A 19,139-nucleotide genomic window follows, 5' to 3' on the forward strand; every position below is an offset into this window, starting at 1 on the left:
ATCCAATTGTGTTAATATGGTATCTAAAATGGGGTTAAAAACCTTGCATATAAAAAGTTTTTGGGTATCTGATGACTTTTTGTTCTTTGCAAGATTTCCTGCATTGAGACCATTGCTCTCTGAACCATTTGAATATTCCTAATATTTCAGCCTCGGAAGCAGCAGCTTCCCTAAATGTGATGAACCTAGAATCGCATGTGACGATTCTCACAGTGTCCAGGACTGTGAGTCACCTTGTTACTCTCCTGCCTCCACTGAGAGAGTGGGACTTGCTTGTGCTTAATTGGCTGATACCTCCAGTCTGTTAGCCACCCAAACACTGTCCTCTGGGCTCTGCCAGACGTTCCTTTGCCTTGAAGATTAACAATAGGTGCAGTTCCATCCCTGAACACCTTTGAAGCATTCCCCTGTAGTTCCCAGCCCCATATCCACTGAACACTCACAGTAATACCAGATCTGCTGCCTCCAAGGGAAAAGTGTACTCACCATTTTGAACAATTTAACTCAGGAAAAGCTCCTTGTATAATCCCACAGCACTGAGATATACTTTGATAGTGAAAACAATATTAACTTTATTATCAAAGGTTCAAGATTCAAGAGAGTGAATAAGGATAACAGAAACAACAGGTTACATATAAAACAAAATATAACATACGTTTTCAAGACTAACTTAACAGGCTGTCCTCCAGTCTAAATAAGTTTACTTGACCTCAAACATCTTCTGCAGCATTTTTAACCATGTATGATTGAGATCCCATTTTCATGAATGTAAATGAACTGTTCATTACTTCCTAGATGTAGGAGGAAAAGGGCATCCTTTTGCCTTCTCTCTGGAGAGAGAGGGACTCTGGAGGGAGTTGTGAGTGAGCTGTTTCTGGGGAGAAGAGACTGTCATGGAATACAGACTCTCCTGTAGGAGTGTCTGAAGCAGTTGGGGCCTTCCCAGGAATGAGAGGCAGGTGTAGAGACTGTTTATCGATTTAAGATGAGTTTTCTTTTAAATGCTTTGGTTCTAAATAAACAATACTCTGCTTTAGGAAGGCTGTCTGGCCGCTGGATACCACAGTCATTATCCCAGCAGGAGCAGAACTGCAGAAACTGAACATAACTCAGACCTACTGAGGTAACTATGGTTAGCATTAGGTGACGGCTGCCCAGGGCTCTGTGTGAGAGTGGGAGACTCACGTGATTGCACCCGGAGAAAGGTAACAGCTTGGGGCCTGACATTTGAAAGGGGGTGTGCTCAAAGAGAACCGGATGGTTCAGAGGTACAGTAAGCCCCATAACTGTGACAATAGGGATGTTGGTATGTGGCCTTATTGGCACAGCTGCTGAGCACCCAGAGCTCCCACCAACTTCCGTGGGTGCGCAGCACTTCTGGAAATCAAGTCAGTGGTGTATATGTGACTGTGCGAGTGAAAGGTTTCCAAGCTAGTAGATGCTCTTTCCCCCCTTCCAAGAATCACAGGATGCCTGGGTTCAATCCTCTAAGAAAATAGTATCCTATTAGAACCACTGGGTTTCAGTGTGTCTCCCCTCTTGTTCAATGAATAGATGGGGCTGCTAGTGAGGTGGTACAGGCTGCAGTACTTTCATTATGCTGTTGACACCCAGCTCTATTATTCTCAGGCTGTCCATGTTTTTGTGAGACCGGGCCATGATGAGAGCAAGCAGACTGAAGCAAAATTCAGACAAAGTAAGGTGATGCTGGCAGGGGGAGGCAACTGGAAGATATTCTGGGGGATCCTCAACATTCAGGGATGGAACTTGTCATAAATATAAAGGGAAAAGTAACCACCTTTCTGTATACAGTGCTATGAAATCCCTCCTGGCCAGAGGCAAAACCCTTTCACCTGTAAAGGGTTAAGAAACTAAGGTAACCTCACTGGCACCTGACCCAAAATGACCAATGAGGGGACAAGATACTTTCAAATCTGGAGTGGGGGGCGGGTGGGCAAAGGGTTCTGCCTGTCTGTGTGATGCTTTTGCCGGGAACAGATCAGGAATGCAGCCTTACAACTCCTGTAAAGTTAGTAAGTAATCTAGCTAGAACATGCATTAGATTTTCTTTTGTTTAATGGCTGGTAAAATAAGCTGTGTCTTTTTGTAACTTAAGGTTTTGTCTAGAGGGATTCTCTATATTTTGAATCTGATTACCCTGTAAGGTATTTACCATCCTGATTTTACAGAGGTGATTCTTTTACTTTTTCTTTAATTAAAATTCTTCTTTTAAGAACCTGATTGATTTTTCATTGTTCTTAAGATCCAAGGGTTTGGGTCTGTGTCCACCTGTACTAATTGGTGAAGATTCCTATCAAGCCTTCCCTAGGAAAGGGGGTGTCGGGCTTGGGGGGATATTCTGGAGGAAGATGTCTCCACATGGTCTCTTTCCCTGGTCTTTATTTAAAACGCTTGGTGGTGGCAGCATACTGTTCATGGACAGGGCAAAGTTTGTACCTTGGGGAAGTTTTAACCTAAGCTGGTAAGAATAAGTTTAGGGGGTCTTTCATGCAGGTCCCCACATCAGTACCCTAGAGTTCAGAGTGGGGAAGGAACCTTGACAGAACTTCCCCCCATTCTATAGGTGAGGAGAACCTCAACCCTGTCATCCCAACATGGCCATGTGAGGGGATTCTCGCAGAGTTTTCCTCTCCACAGGCCCTCTCTCATGGATTTTTTCCACAGAAAGGAACAATCTGGGCTAAGAATTTTAGGGCTGCTCCCTCTGGCCTGCATAGGAAAAGTTACATTGAAAAATTCCTTTGGATTCTTTTTTAATTTTAATTTTTTAATTTTTCAAGAAAAATAGAAAAAACAAACCTCAAATGAAAACACAATGCAATGAGCAAGACATTCAAACTGTTGTATCATTATTATCAACATCAGGGCAAATGAACACAAACAAAAAAGTCCAGGGTTGGAGTTTCAAAAATGCTCAAACTTGGCTTAAATCTGCTCCCACTGAAATCCATGGGAGTTTTACCAATGACATAATGACAGCAGAACTAGGCAAATAAAAATAAAAATCCCATCCATATTTCTTTATGCTTTTAATTTCTTTCACACAGGAAAGCCTGTGTACACAGTGTGTATTAGTTAGAAATAGAATTATGATATTACTATTATTATTAATACATAGTTATACTGTAAATTCTATTTTGTCTTAGGTTTATACACCATCTAGTACAATGGGGCCCAAATTCTGACTGGGATCTCTGGCTACAACTTTGCTGAAAATAATAAATATTAAATATAATAATAAAAGAAAGACATATATCACAGCTGGGCCCAATGCCACTTGCTTCTACTGAAGACTTTAGGGTTTTCACATTATAGGAGGGTTTTTTCACTTTATATTAGAGTGAGCTATCAATGAGACAAAAGATGATGAGCTCCTAAATTTGTGGTCAGGTGGTAGCAGATACGGGATGTTCCTTTACAATCACCTCACCATTTCTTAATCTGCTGACTTCTCCCAGCGGCCTTTCTGCTATTGATAACCACACTAAATAACCTTTGGAAAAAAAATTTTAGACTGTTTTTCCTTAGCCCCCGGGTATTTTTCACTGGCATGTGATATCGCATATATTTCCAGAATTGTTTGTTTGGCGAATTAGAGTTAGAAGATTTCCAGGTAACCACTGGTAAAATTTTAAGAGCTTTCTTCACTATTGGAGGTAAAGACTCTGGCTCTTGGAATGACTTGTACTTAATTAAAATCAGTTTTATCATGTTATCTTCTAAAGCACAGTTCACCGCTGCCTGCAGTTCAAAGATGCTGGGTCCATTGACATAGCCAGGACTCAAGATAATTATAGCTCGTCTGCTTTGTTGAATAGCTGTTACGATATCATCGGTGTAAGCTGAAAAAGAAGTAATGATTAGTACTAGCTTACACCCTGGGCTTTTCAGCCACAGGCACAGAAAGCATTTAAAAAAATTAAATATAATCGTATTAACAACCATGTAAATGCAGCCACCATTGGAGTAAAATGCAACAACTGCACATAACAGCACATAGCAATGTCCCTTACATCATGAGAAGAAGAGAACACAACTGAAACCAAAGGAGCGTTTAGAAAGCCATTACCCAATTAATTTGGCAATGACACCTGGGCTAACATCTTCATTCTTCTGATAAATGCAGTCAAAGATCTGGTTGAGTGCCACTTCTGGATGCTCTCCAGACTGCTGTGCAGGGATCCCAGTGCTGAATCCCACATACTCGTAGCTTGCTAGGGCTGGGCAGAATGTAGGTACTGTCTCTGGCTTTGGGCCTCTAAGGCACGCTGTCTGGTGCAAATCTCATGTCAGTCACCCCCCTCTTGACAGTGGGGACCCTGCAGTCCAATGGCCTAGGCCCTAAAACTAGTGCCATCTCCCACGGGCCTCCCCAGCTGTTCTTGCACTTTCCCCAGGATCCCACTGAAGGTGTGAGCCTTCTGGTTTATGCTTTTCCTCTTTAAGGGTATGCATGGAAGACAATGGACACACACACACACACACACACAGTCTTAGCACAGCATTCTAAACACAGTTTTTTCCTTACATAGCATGAAAGATAAATGGATCTAGACAAAATAATAACTATGTAAACATAGTTTTCCTGACTCAGTTTCCACACCACTCTGGAGAGTTCTTTGGGCATACACCAGAGCCCTCTAAGGAGTCCAGGATGTTTCCTCTCCTCCCTGACCTCAGGCACATGGCTTCTCATCCAGAACATGGAGGCCGAGTCTCACTTCTCCCTCTAAAATAGCTGCTGAGAGACCCTCTCTTTTATAATCTCCAGTCTTTATCAGGTGATTTCCTGATCAGCCTCATCAGGTGATGAAAATCCCCTACCAGGTGACCTATTATTTTCATTATCAGCCCACCTGCACAGACTGGTTCTCTTGGGCAGGACTCAGCCTATTGTCTAAAGTGGTGCCATGTCAATTGGAGAGCACTTAAGTTAATGACCCTTTGTTCTTAGCCCTGTGCTGCTAAACGTTGGCGTTCCAGTCCAACATGGAGGTAAAAGAACAAACGAGAAGGCAAAGAAACCCCTCATTCAAAATTAAATCTGCAGTCTGTCAGATATACAAAAAGAGCTCCTGACTCCCAACAGAACTCATAAGTTGTGCCTAGACAGGTTCCACAAATTGCCACAGGTGCCATGGGCTCTTTAGTGACTACAAGGGGAGATGAATTTTTTTTTTTTTTGACAGAAAGTGTAGTTTTATACAAGAAAAATTTCAATTTTGCTGAAATTTTTCAATTATCCATCAGCAAAATCGAAACAAAATATTTTGTGTCAAACCAAATCAAAACACTTTTGCTTTGTTGAACCAAATCGAAATGTTTTGTTTTGGGTCAGTTCAAAATTAATCTGTGTCCACCTGAGCTGCCAGAGTGACTCATGGAAGTTAAAGTTCAGGCGACTCCTGCCCCTCTTCTCCCCTCTGGCCTCAGCTTTCTAGCAGACTACATCTCCCATAATGCAAGATGGTCTCCCCTTTGGTTGAACCAATGTGGTGTATCATGGCAGTTATGTGACCGTGGTGCATCATGCCAGTCCAACCAAAAAGTCTGGCCTTAGAGGAGAAAAGACTGGAGAGAAGGGTTGTCTCCTGATGTTTTCCACATATCAGGTGGGACCTTACCTCCTCCTGGAAGAATGTCCCTTTCAAGAAGGCACAGTTTGTATCCGTATTTGTTTTCCAACATCTCCGGAAGGACCTCCAGGGCAAACTGTTCCTCATTAAGAAAAGTGGAATCACTTTCAAAGGAGTCTTGTTTTGCATAGGACACAAATGCATCAAATTCTTTGCAATCTAAAAGAAAAGAACATTAAAATTGTGCAGCTCATCGAATGCAACTAAGGTATTTCTGAAGTACCCATCACCTTTAATTTAATGTAATGGTAAATTCTCATTATGGTCAGTATATAAATATTTTATTTAACTGAATACATGTGATTAATAGCAAACAATTGTCAAGTCATGTAATGGAGTCAGTCAGTAATTCAAGATCAGTCCAACTTCTCCATTGCCTTGCAACTCTTGTAGACGTTCACAGCCAAAGTGAGTATAAAATGCTACCATTCTGTAAGCCACTACACAAGATGGAAAGCAATGGAAAATCAGGTCCATTGCTTCATTTCAGAAAGCATGCAGAAAACAAGTAACATCCTTTGCTGCATGACCAGTTGACGATCTGGCCATTTCCCATTAAATTACATATACAGTAACTCCTCACTTAAAGTTGTCCCGGTTAATGTTGTTTTGTTGTTTCATTGCTGATCAATCAGAGAACATGCTCGTTTGATGTTGCACAATGCTCCCTTATAACGTTGTTTGGCAGCCGCCTGCTTTGTCCACTGCTTGCAGGAAGAGCAGCCCATTGCAGCTAGCGGATGGGGGCTTGGAACCAGGGTGGACCGGCAGCGCCCCTATCAGCTCTCCGCTCCCCTAAGTTCCCTGTGCAGCAGCCACCCAGAAGGCTACCAATTGCTGGCAGTTCAGCTGTCCCTCCCCCCACTGCCACATGCTTCTCCTGCCCTCTGCCTTGGAGCTGCTCCCCAGAGCCTCCTGCTTGCTGTGTAGGGGGTGGGGGAAGAAGAGGCAGCTAATACCAGGGTGTCCGCTTCCCCCCTGCTCCTGCCCCCTGCTTACCCCATCCATAGAGCAGGGCGGGAAACACAACAGGTCTCTGCTGTCTCAACTTCCTGATCTACTTAAAAAGGCAATGTACTTAGAGTTGTGTCAGCATACTTAAAGGGGCAATGCATCTCTCTCTCTCACACACAGAGGGTGTATGTCTCTGTCTGCCATGTTGTCTCCCCTCCCTCCATTCGTGCTGCCTTGTAGAGTGGGAGGCTACATTAACAACAACGTGTTAACCCTTGAGGGCTCAGCCGCATGCTAGTTCATCATTTAGCAGTAAGGCATTCCCTGGGAAATATCCCACCCTCTGACTTCACCACCACAACCAAGCTTCACAATCATCATTGCTGTGTACAGTATTAAATTGTTTGTTTAAAACTTATATTGTGTGTGTGTGTGTGTATGTGTATATATATATATAAAATATAGTTTTTTGTCTGGTGAAAAAAATTTCCCTGGAACCTAACCCCCCCATTTACATTAATTCTTATGGGGAAATTGGATTTGCTTAACATCGTTTCACTTAAAGTCACATTTTTCAGGAACATAACTACAACGTTAAGTGAGGAGTTATTGATTTAGAGACTGAGTCAAACTTTTTGCTTTGTGTGCAGTAGTCAACATTTATGTCTCATTTATATCATATCAAAGGATGCAGCTACTCAAGAAAAACATAGCATTTCCAATGCACAAGCTGTTTCCAAAATGCAGTGCATTTTATTGCAAGTAAAACCACATCTCTCTTACACACCATATTGTCATAAAAGCACATGCATTATTCAATACAATACTAGAAAAATTCATGTGTTATAAATAGAGATGGGGGCAAGATGCAAATTTCAGGTCAGGATCCAAACACCACCTCAAACTTCGGAGCCGTCCACTTCTTGAGTTCTGGTTCTGTCCCATTAAAGAAATAGATCCAAGCTGTGGATTTCAAATCCAGATCCAAATTTTCCCAGATTTTGAGAAATTTGGCTATAATGCATACAGAGATATATTTTTGTTTTTTAAATAAAAATGTAACAAGTATTTCCATTTTAAAAACAAACTTTTGCGGGGGGTTAAAAGTTGAACAGGTTAATGACAAAATATGGACAAAGGAGTAATGGATGTTGGGGACAACTGGGGACATCTGTGAACAGGCTGTATTGCCTAGTACTCAGAGCAAAAGTACTGGATAGGGGCTCAGTTCTGCAAGATGCCAGCTGCACTGAAGTCTATGGAACTACTCACATGCTTAAACTTAAACGTGCACTTAAGTGCTTTACTGAATTAAGGCATCTTGCAGTACCCAGCCCTATAAGAACAGTTATCAATACTAATCTGTGATTATGTGATCAATATCAGTTCCTTATGTGATCTTGAACAGGTCATTTGTCCTAAGCGAGGCACAGTCAGCATCACTAGAAAATTATATGTGCATGTTTGTGTAACTACATCTAAGTTTAGCATGTTCAAAAACTTAAGTCCCAGAAAGTGTGCATGCAAAAAAATGTAAGCATGCAAATTTCAACTTGCAGATTTGGAGGCTGAGTTGCGGTCCCTTTGAAAATCTTAAATACTAATAATGATAAAGAATCCTTTGCACTAGATGTTTGCAATTCCTCATTTCACCAGTGGAGGTCACTGTCACCATATTATAAAACAACCACTCCTTATAATTATTATTGGTGGTGGTGGTATTGTTATGGTAGCAACTGAGTTCAGGGCCACACTGTGTTAGACATGCTACAAACAGTCTCTGGGCCAAAGAGATTACAGTCTAAATGGACAAGACAGACAAAGAGTTGGTGCTGCTTTACCTCTCCAGGAATGATCTGGCTTAACACCTCTTTATCTCAGGGATCAGCTGGAGAAACCACCAGGGGACTTTCCAGAGCCCTCATGAAAATCTTGCCACCAAACTGAAGTGGGGGTTGCGTGATTTCCCAGATCACCCTGGCTAGACGTGACTTATCACTGGGCTCACCAATACACTTTCTGAAGAGCAATTTATGAATTTCTTTTAAAATATACCAGCTTGCATCAAGGGCCAGGTGTGTTTCAGAAAAGTCTTACAGGTAGAAACCACCAGACGACTCCACCCCCTGCACCTCACATTAGCTTTGTAAGCACTTTGGGGCAGGGACTGCCATTTCCTATACATTTGTAGAGAGCTTAGCACCTGGGAACCCCAACCTGGGAGAGGCCTGTGGGTGTTATTGCAATATTCATGATTAGAAGTTGATCACTATGATCAACATGAATTTCTTTAGGAAGAAAATATAAATATTTCCAGTAAGTGCCCTTATAAGTTGATTTGCCAAGTGATGTTGTCTCCCTCCTTGGTTATGTTTATGAGAAATTGTGTTGATTAAATAGGAAAATAAATGATTATATGTCTCCATTTCCTCACCCATTTCTCTGCAAGCACATGCACCTCTAGTCTACAGATTTTATCGCAGGTTGAGGGAGAAACTTGTTAACCTGTGGGAACCTCTCGTTAAAATATTGGGAACACCTCACTCCTCTGTCTACAGGGTTTTGCCTAACCTCTATCTCCTATTCTGAATTTCCCTGGCTAATTTACTGCAGTTGTAAATGGCTCATTATAAGACTTCAGTCAGTAAATATGTACTGCCCCATGTGTTCCGGCTTCTCTAAGATCCTGAATCAAAGACCACTGAAGTCAGTGGAAAGTCAACTAGTGGCTTCAGAAGCCTTTGAATTAGCCCTAATGCAATTGAAGACATTAAAGTAAATGGTTAACAGATACTGCAAATGACAATAGAAAAACTGAAGTAAAATAACAGTTTATCATGGTTCTATTTTTCTTACCTCCTACAGTTTCGTCCTTGGCCAAGTAATTTCTATACATCAGCGCTATTTCGATCCAGTGCTGGTAAACAAAAGCACTGCCCACCAGGAGTCCAACTAGAACTGCAATCGCACTATATAATATGTATATGAAAAGTGCTGTTAAAACAAAATTATTGCTGTTAAAATTCAGTGTTTCCATAATAATACTGACATGTACAAGAAATGCTAATAGCAGGGATGGGGACTAAACTGACTGACAAGATTCACTCCTGCCTGCCTCCCAAATTTTGTGTGTGTGTGGAAGTGTTCCAGGAAGTGTGGAACTGGATCCAAGTCCAATTCTGAACACTGGGAGTCAGGCCTAGCATGGGAATTCAAGAGAATACATAGTGTCTTGTTGACAGTGTGAAAAGCAGATCTGTGCTGGAACGCAGAGCAATTCTAGCAGTTTTCAAACAAAACCTTTTCCGGTCAGTTTCAAGGAACCCCTCTAACCTATTGAAAAGTAGAGGGCAATGATGACCACAAGCATATTAGTGACAGTGCTCAAAACATATCTCATTATCAGGAATTGCTAGACCTCTTCTGAATTTACCTCTTTCCTTCCTTTTTAGCTTGAGCACTCCTGTCGAGTTCCCCACAGAATTCTGAGCAAAGCAGATGAAGTTGCTGTTCAGGTCCCTTTCAGTAACTTCCCTGAGTGTGGCAACATGAACAAATGATTTGCCTCCAAATTCTTCTGCACGAATCCTAAACAGAAAAACACTCCTATCATCCATCTACTGTTCATTCACACAAGACACAAAAGCCCATGATTGTACAAATAAAGAGATGCTAACATTCTTGTCATTCACCTGTGATGTCTGTGAAGGAGTAGGAGTATTTTGTAATATTTTTAGGAGTCCTGTCTTTGCTTTATTTTCCCCTATATGCTTCATTGTTACCCAGTGGGTGGAAAAGGACTGTTTGCTCTCAGGGCAAGCTAAGAGATGTGGGTCTGGGTATGGGTTAGCAATCGATCCAGCAGGGGTTGATTTATCATGTCTAGTATAGACACGATAATTGACCACCAATCACTCTAGCGTCAACTCCAGGACTCCACCTCAACGAGAAGCGCAAGGGGAATCGACGCATCGATACACCGCAGTGAAGACACCGTGGTACGTAGATCTAAGTACATCAAATTCAGCTACATTATTCACGGAGCTGAAGTTGCGTAACTTAGATCGATTCCCCTCCTCCTCTCCCCCACTCCGGTAGTGTAGACCAGCCCTGAAGCGTGGTCCCCATATCAGCGGAACATTTGAAAAAACAATGGCAAATCCAATTGTCCAGACATAGACACATAGCAACTGTCGACCCAGAGAGATTTGGATTTCCCCACCTCTCAGCAGGGAGGTTGAGCAACACTCTCCAGCAGAGAACAAAGGACTGGAGAAGTGTGAAGTGGGGGAATTAGAGGTGGTTTCTGGAAGTATTCAGGACTCTTACCAAGAGTCAGATGAAGGAGGGCAGGTCAGACAGAGCTTAAACCAGAGGTTCATTACAGCTTGGCTGGGCTCTGGGCTAACCAGAATGGACTATGCTTTAATTTTCCATTCTCTATACTACCCTAAGGACTTCCTATGCTGCATTCCAGTTAACTAATAAACCTGACTGTTTTGACAACACTGCTTGGTGTCATTGCAAATGCTTGGTGCGGTGCATTAATCCCTGAAGAATGTACAACTCTCCATCAGGAGTCTTTTTCAGTTGGACTTGCTGAATGGAGCTCATGGTGTGACGCAGGAGCTCCGAAAGCCCATAAATCCAGTCTAGGGAAGCAGTGAAGCTGTATGGCTAACAAAGAGAAAGAGTGGGACCCTTTCTGGGGGTCTGGCATACTGAAGTGGTTTCTCCTAGAGACTGCTCCAAAGCTGGGGGTGTAGCACCAATTCTGTGGATCCGTGACAATGTTGCAAAAGAAAAATGATGTCCTTGTATGAAAGTTCAGTTTGGTTCTGATCTCATGGCTAGTGCCCACAGACAACACAATAAAAAGGTTGCTCTTGATCAGTCCTCAGACCTCAATTTAGCAAAGTACTTAAACACATGCCTAACTTTAAGCGCATGCTTAGTCCCATTGACATGTACTTAAAGTTAGGCACCTACATAGCTGAACTGAAGCCTTAAAAAGCAGACTCTATAGCAGTGGCAAGGGACCTTGCTGTGAAAAATCTTAAAATAATTTAATGCTAGCAAAATTCTCAGGTGATGCAGGACACTAGGAATTTGCAGAATCATATCGCATATCTCATGGTCATTTCCCAACCACCAGCTGAGGTCACCTGAACAGAGCAGGGTGAAAACTAGTTGGGTTTACTTTATAGAGTTTCATTCATATTTTGGTTCGGATTATGTGGTGTCACACCCTGAAGTTTCACTTAGCATTTCAGATGAGCTGACACTCATGTAATCCACAAAGTTACACCTGATCACATGATGAAATCATGCAATCATATTACTTTGACTCAAATCACTCTTGATTTCCTTGAAAGTGGATCCCCATTTATCCAAAATTGAGCAGTGTTCCCAAATTTTTACAAATCTTTCAATACACTGTGTCTGAATTTTGAGTTTCTAATGAATTCTGAAAAAGACAATGTTCATCATAACCATTTTGCACTACTCTGTTCAGAAGCTGATAACCTACTGATCTCTGTAATACCACACATGTGCCAGTGAGTGGCTTTAATCATAATAAATCAAATTGATCCATAAAATATTGTAAATCTCTGTCCAGAGTTGTCTGTGTTGATACCATTTGTTCTATTTGTTCACTCTCTGTTATATAATAATATATATCATTATAATATAGATCATTATAGGTGACATTGGTAACACAGCCTAATATTAAGGTTGCACAACACTTTCTATTATAAGACCCTGTTCTCAGTTGCTTACAGCTTTGCCGAACTTTAACCATTGGGCAGAAATTTTCCATGCCAGATATCTGCCTGTTAAAAATTGGCTGGTGACCTTTACTTTGGGAAGTTCTAGCACTCCCATACTTCAAACCAAGGATTTGAAATTTGGTCTTTGTGTTACAGATGTGCTTATTGCTGTTCCTATGAAAAGCTACCCAAATTTGGCCAAGCCAGAAGTCTTTGAAAAAAATCTCAGTTTGCACAAACTCTAAGAAATCTTTATTGAGTATACCAGCTAAAATCTCCAACATTCTGTCCTCAGTGAGCACACTTCATCCTGTGTGTGACCAGACTGCACGCGCCATCCCCACAGAGTGATTGCCCATGCTCTATCCCAGCGGTGCAGGGGCCATGACAGACCTTCTCTAGAATTGCTGCTCCCAGATGCTGGGATGATGCCAGGTACTGCAACTGAGAGCAGGGAGCCTGTCTTTCTTGTGGTCTCAATGATTCTCCTTGCTGATGCTCAAGCAGCATGCAGAAGGAAGCCTTCTGACTTGAATGCTGAGGGGACAAAAGCCAGACTGAAAGAGTAGATTTGGACAAGGAGCCTGGGTCAGCCCGGGAATGGGGAGGGCCAAGATTGTGACTGGGATTGGGGAGGTGGGCACTACGATTGGAAACCAATAAGTGCAGAAGTGCAGAATGTGACTCAGACTCATGGGAGGAGGCTGGGACAGGTAACACAAGAAGACGGAGACTAGGAGCTGGAGAGGAAGCTGGAACTGGGAGCAACCCAATGAAGGACACCCAATGAGGGACATGTGAGGGGCAGTGGGGAGCCAGTTGGCAGATAAGGGGGGAGGGGGACACTGAGATTGGATGAGGAGCTAGGGGGACACTGGGACTAGCTGCACAAGGAGACTGGAACTGGGCACCAATGGGGGTGGGAAGGGGATTGTGCAGGGGAAAGAAAGGTCTAATGAGAAGACAGGGTGCAAGGGTAAAACTGAAACTGGCTGGGCAAAGAGACTGGGACAAGAAACCAGGGAGGGGGTAGGGAGGGAGGCAGAGACAGATTGGATGAGGAGCCCCTGGGACTGGTTGCCAGGAGGCGGGGAGGAGAGAGAGAGATTGAACAAGGAGCTGGGAGAGGAGGGGAAATAGGACTAGCAAAGCAAGGAGATTGGGATTGAAAGTGTCTGTGGGAGGAAGAGACTGGCATCTGGGGGGAGAATGAGAATCTGATGGGGAACCCAGAGAGGGAAAATAGGACTGGCTGGGCAAGGCTACTGGGACTAGGACAAAGAGACAGGGCCAGATCAAAGACAGGACCAGGACAAGCTGGCTGGGATAGAGTGGACAGGATTCAGCTTGGGGGAGAACAAGCAGAAGAGTCTTTAACTACTCTCCTCTGGACCCTGGAATGGAACCCAAGGTTTCTGAGTTTCACCACTCCTCTGCTCTTAGCAAATATCTGTGAAATCCACTGGCAAAGTGTGAGTCTCATTTCCCGCTAGTGCTGGTCCACACAGACAATGACAACCTACTACTGCTTTCAGGTATTCCATTAGCTCAAGTGGCGGAGGGGTGTGCGGTGCATCTAAAAGTTCCAACCATGCTGATGTCCCATGTAGGCGTCAATATGATGCCATATGGTGAGATTTCTGTTTTTTCAGTTTGTCTTTTTTAAACCTAGGAAATCACACATGCACACATCCATGTGCACACAGACACAGACACAAATGTTAAAAGAACATTAAGGTTGAAAAGCCAAGCATTCAAAAGTTAATACCCAAATTAAGGTCTCCCATGCAATCTTAATTCAGTCCCCCTGTGAATATGAATTACGATACAGTCTTTAATGGGATGATCCCACACTATTTTTCCACATGATCCCTGTCTTGTTCAGTGCACAGGATTCACCTGCTCTGTGGATTAACCAGGGTTGTATAGTAAAGGAGACCCTTGTCTGTAGGAACCCTGCTTCATTGGTTGCAGAAGTCAAAGGTATGTAGTGACTGAAGCAGGGGATTGCAAGAAGAGAAAGGAGGGTCTGATGGTCAAGATAGTTGAATGCTGCCATGAGGAATTGGATTTGTCTCTGCATCTGCCACAGAGTTCCTGTGTCATGCAGAGCAGCTCTCTTAAACCAAACTTTTCATAGGTGGTCACTAATTCTCTCTCTCTCTCTCGTTTTCTGGGTGCCTGACTTGAGACCCTAGGGCCTGATTTGCACTGGGAGCTGCAACTGAAGTCAATGGGAGCTGTGCCTACATATAAAGCTTTATGTAAAGCTATATATTATTTGAACATATACAGTGCTATATAATGCTAAGTACTCTGAAAAAATCAAGCCGTAGGTGTCTCAAATCGAGCAGCCAAAATTAGTGGACACATTTGAGCTTAACTTCTCTGTGCCTCAATTCCCATTTGTAAAATGGGGATAATACTAGGGGCTGTGAAGATAAATACATTGCTTGTGACACCAGAAAGATGGGAGCTATAGAAAAGCCCAGGAAGAGATTGACCATTTTTTCTTTAGAGCAGGGTTTGCTCTCAGTATGAAGAGAAACAAATTATTGAACAGCTTCTCATTAATTGAGCACCATCTATTCTGTGCGAGCAAGGCTGGGTTCTGTGGACAATATACTATGTGAGTATTTTAATTAAAGACTGTATTTCTGTATATTAATGCATATGCAAAAAGGGGGCAGAATTCGAGTTGCATGAGCAGCCTAACCCTGGTACTTGCTAAATTTTCAGTGCTTCACTGTACAATCATCATGTTCTTTTAACATACTTTTTTGTATGTAATTACATATACACATGGGTCTATTCATACATATAGAGTAGAGTGTTAACATGTATAATATATATATTAGAAAGAATATGTGTGTGTCACACATATTAGTATGTAATATGTGTGTCTAAAAATCCTCAGTGGACTTTTCTTACATTTTCTGATATTTTGTTAGTGATCTTCCAGTGTCTCCAGGTAAGACGACAGTACATTAAAGTAGATATTGAAGACTCTACATTTGCTTGCACTGTAACCAAGCTGGGATTTTCTGTTTAGTTGGTTTTTCCCCTTACCGTGTTGAGTTCTGCAAAAGTGGCTCACTTTTACTTTCTTTGTTGTCTCTATACCAAGTTATCCTAGGCAAAAAATCCCTTTCAAAGCCAAATGATACTTTGCATTCCATTTTAAGAGGTTTTCCTGTGAAAAGGAAACATAGAAACACTGTTTACAAAAGTCACTGGAAAGTCTTTCTCCTAATTAATATGGAAAGTGGTTGCTGGGTTGAGATGCGTTTTTTTCCCCTTTGATGCCAACAAAGGCATACACTGTCAATATGCTGTCTCAGTTTTTGACCTAATCCATACAAAACATTGGACCTAAGATCCATACATGTCTTAAAACTGGTTTCTATCATCCAGTGAAATGTCAATACTCCATTAAATTGTAATGCCCTTCCCGGCCAGAAAAAGAACCGCAAAAAGCTCCCGCTTACCAACTTCTACTTCAAGGGTCTTCACGCCACTGGGATACAAGATGTTTGGGGTGTGGACAGTGTTTCGTGCTGCAATACAAAATAAAAAATAAAATAAAATAACTGATAAGACTCTATTATGTGAAGTGAAAAGGTGCTATACTGTCTTAGGCTATGGTAAACCCAAGATAGAATCAGCTCTGATAAGGTTATTGATTATTCTAGGTTACAGACAGTCTATTATATGTTATTACTTAACAATTAACATTCCATCCAAAGCCCACTGAAGTCAATGGCAATCTCTCTATTGATTTTAATGGACTTGGGATGAGGACTTTAATGATGTTTAGCCCGATGGCCTGTCTGAACATTCCTAACATATAGTCATTTTGTAAGTGGGGCTTCAGGCTATCAGGCCAAGGGTTCACTGCATTGTGGAGGGAGAAGGAGACCCAGTAAAGATTTCTGAAGAAACAGCCAGAGAAGCAGGAATAGAACCAGGAGAGGACAGCATTGTCACTGTGAGAGAGGACAAGATTTTCAGAATGTGAGCACAAATTAAAACAGTACAGAAGAGGAAAGAGACACTAATTTACTACAGAAAATAAGTTGTTACTACAGATATTTTATTATTCTGAGCTCATATGTTACTTACCAATGATTTTTACTCTAACTACTCTTCTCATTGTCCACTGGATGCTGTTGTCAAATAAAATGTAATCACATACATAAATACCAGCATCTTGCTTATAGATACGAAGCAAGTGGATTTTATCGTCCTTAAGTTTTCGACTTGGTCTAGTCTCCTGAAGCGTTACTCGAATTCCATTCTAACAAAAAGAAAGGAAAATGAAGCAATTAGATGGGTTTTTTCTTTGCTACTAATTAAATTCTCTTTTAAAATCTTAGAGTGAGATGGTCATGAGAGCTGAACGCAGACCTAACTCTGTTCCCATTGAAGTCAATAGCGGAGTCTGTTATACTATGAGTCTCATAAGCTTTGGTGTTGGGGGTGGGGGGTTGGGGGGGTTTTGTTTGTTTGCTTTCGCAAGCCCTAGCTTCTGAAGGCAGCTGAGTACATGAGAATCTTAGCCTTCATATTTAAAACAAAAGCAAAATTCTAACACTCATGATTGCGGAGAAAACTCTGCTAATATGAATGAAGTGGGACCTGAAGACTTAGAAACCAGAAGCCAACTAAAAGGAAAACTGTTCTTTTCTTTTCATATGTTATGATTTTTAAATAAATCTCATGATTTCTTGAGGTCTGACTCGTGAATTTTGAATGCTTGGAGTTGGCAATACTGCTATTGCTTTCACTATGAGCACCGAGCAACACTGAATGCTTTTGAAAATTCCAGCCATTGTTAATGTCTTAAATATACACATATCCTCTAGAATGGTTAAAGGTTTTTGTCATAAATAGAAAGGGAAGGGTAACCACCTTTCTGTATACAGTGCTATGAAATCTCTTCCGGCCAGAGGCAAAACCCTTTCACCTGTAAAGGGTTAAGAAGCTAAGATAACCTCGCTGGCACCTGACCCAAAATGACCAATGAGGGGACAAGATACTTTCAAATCTGGAGGCAGCGGTCGGTCGGGTGGGCAAAGGGTTCTGCCTGTCTGTGTGATGCTTTTGCCAGGAACAGATCAGGAATGCAGCCTTACAACTCCTGTAAAGTTAGTAAGTAATCTAGCTAGAACATGTATTAGATTTTCTTTTGTTTAATGGCTGGTAAAATAAGCTGTGTCTTTTTGTAACTTAAGGTTTTGCCTAGAGGGATTCTCTATGTTTTGAATCTGATTACCCTGTAAGGTATTTACCATCCTGATTTTACAGAGGTGATTCTTTTACCTTTTCTTTAATTAAAATTCTTCTTTTAAGCACCTGATTGATTTTTCATTGTTCTTAAGATCCAAGGGTTTGGATCTGTGTTCACCTGTACCAATTGGTGAGGATTCTTATCAAGCCTTCCCCAGGAAAGGGGGTGTCAGGTTTGGGGGGATATTTTGGGGGAAGATGTCTCCACGTGGTCTCTTTCCCTGGTCTTTATTTAAAACGCTTGGTGGTGGCAGTATACTGTTCAAGGACAGGGCAAAGTTTGTACCTTGGGGAAGTTTTAACCTAAGCTGGTACGAATAAGTTTAGGGGGTCTTTCATGCAGGTCCCCACATCTGTACCCTAGAGTTCAGAGTGGGGAAGGAACCTTGACAGTTTTCAATAAAGGCCAATCCAATGCCCATTAGAGTAAATAGAAAGACTCTCATTGACTTCAATGGGTTTTTGATCAGGCCTTAAATGAACAGAGCAAGGAAATTCAAAGTTCATGCAAAAAGAAACCAGAAAAGAAAATTTGCCATAGAAGATGTACCAGAAATGATTGTTATGCAGGCTCTAAGTGAAGCCTCCACACATAAGGGGCTGATGCTGTTCATCAAATGGGCAGAGATTTCTGATCATTTCTAATGCAATTCATAGTTCTCTGAATTGGGCAATTCTGATATAATGAATCATTGTAACAATTTGGGGATGAATTTATTCTTCATAAAAGTGAGGGACTAACACTGCGGAATGAGAGCCCGACATCACTCAGGCAGGCATTCATTGCACTAGCTTTTACCACACTGCTCTGCCAATCCTGACCTACCCTGTCCTGCTATTCCAGCCCTGCACCCATAGCAATCCTGCCAGTGTACCACACTAATGACCTGCAGAACTAGTACCTTTTACTATCCCAGGCCTTTGTGTCTCTGCCAACAAAACATTGAGGAATCCACCTTTGTACAGTACAATAACATTCTCAAAAAGATAAAGAAAACATAACACCACCTCATTGACCTTTCTGCCCCTTGATCCTGAATTTCACCCATATTTATCCTAAATCCTGCTTTTAAGAGTCCACTCCACCAGCAAGAATGCCCGCCAAACAAACACCTAGGCAGGCAGCAGAACAAGAGCATAAATTCTGATGCGCTGCTTCATTGCATATGGAGCCTCAAGTTCCCTTTTGCCAAACATGACATGACAGAAGCAACAGAAGATGGAAAACAGAAAGATGCAGAAGCCCAAAGAGCATCTAGAAAATATCCTACAAATAAGGCTACATTTTAGTCAGGGGTATTTTTAGTAAAAATCATGGACGGATCATGGGTTGTACATCTTTTACAGGAAATTCAAAAGTCACTTTGGCTACAGAAATGGTTCTAGTCTTGGTTGAACATATACTTAGTGCTGTAACACTAGATGGTATAAATGCGTAGTTAGGTACAATATATCAAGAGTTATTCCT

General features: G+C 41.8%; 1 protein-coding gene across 2 annotated transcripts in view; it reads right to left on the reverse strand.

The window, feature by feature from the left end:
- Positions 1 to 552: 552 nt before the first annotated feature.
- The window catches only part of LOC102944333 (interleukin 18 receptor accessory protein), a 29,679-nt gene continuing 11,092 nt past the window's right edge, over positions 553 to 19,139 (reverse strand). For both annotated transcript variants that reach the window (XM_043536660.1, XM_043536666.1), the window contains 7 exons: positions 16,505 to 16,679; positions 15,871 to 15,939; positions 15,452 to 15,575; positions 10,045 to 10,199; positions 9,468 to 9,605; positions 5,646 to 5,816; positions 553 to 3,863 (listed from right to left, as the gene is read on the reverse strand). In XM_043536660.1, the coding sequence (XP_043392595.1) occupies positions 3,448 to 3,863; positions 5,646 to 5,816; positions 9,468 to 9,605; positions 10,045 to 10,199; positions 15,452 to 15,575; positions 15,871 to 15,939; positions 16,505 to 16,679 (1,248 nt within the window). In that variant the 3' untranslated portion in view covers positions 553 to 3,447. The remainder of the gene's footprint in view (positions 3,864 to 5,645; positions 5,817 to 9,467; positions 9,606 to 10,044; positions 10,200 to 15,451; positions 15,576 to 15,870; positions 15,940 to 16,504; positions 16,680 to 19,139) is intronic.

Source organism: Chelonia mydas, chromosome 1 (genome assembly GCF_015237465.2).
Source record: "Chelonia mydas isolate rCheMyd1 chromosome 1, rCheMyd1.pri.v2, whole genome shotgun sequence".
Lineage (NCBI taxonomy): Eukaryota > Metazoa > Chordata > Testudines > Cheloniidae > Chelonia > Chelonia mydas.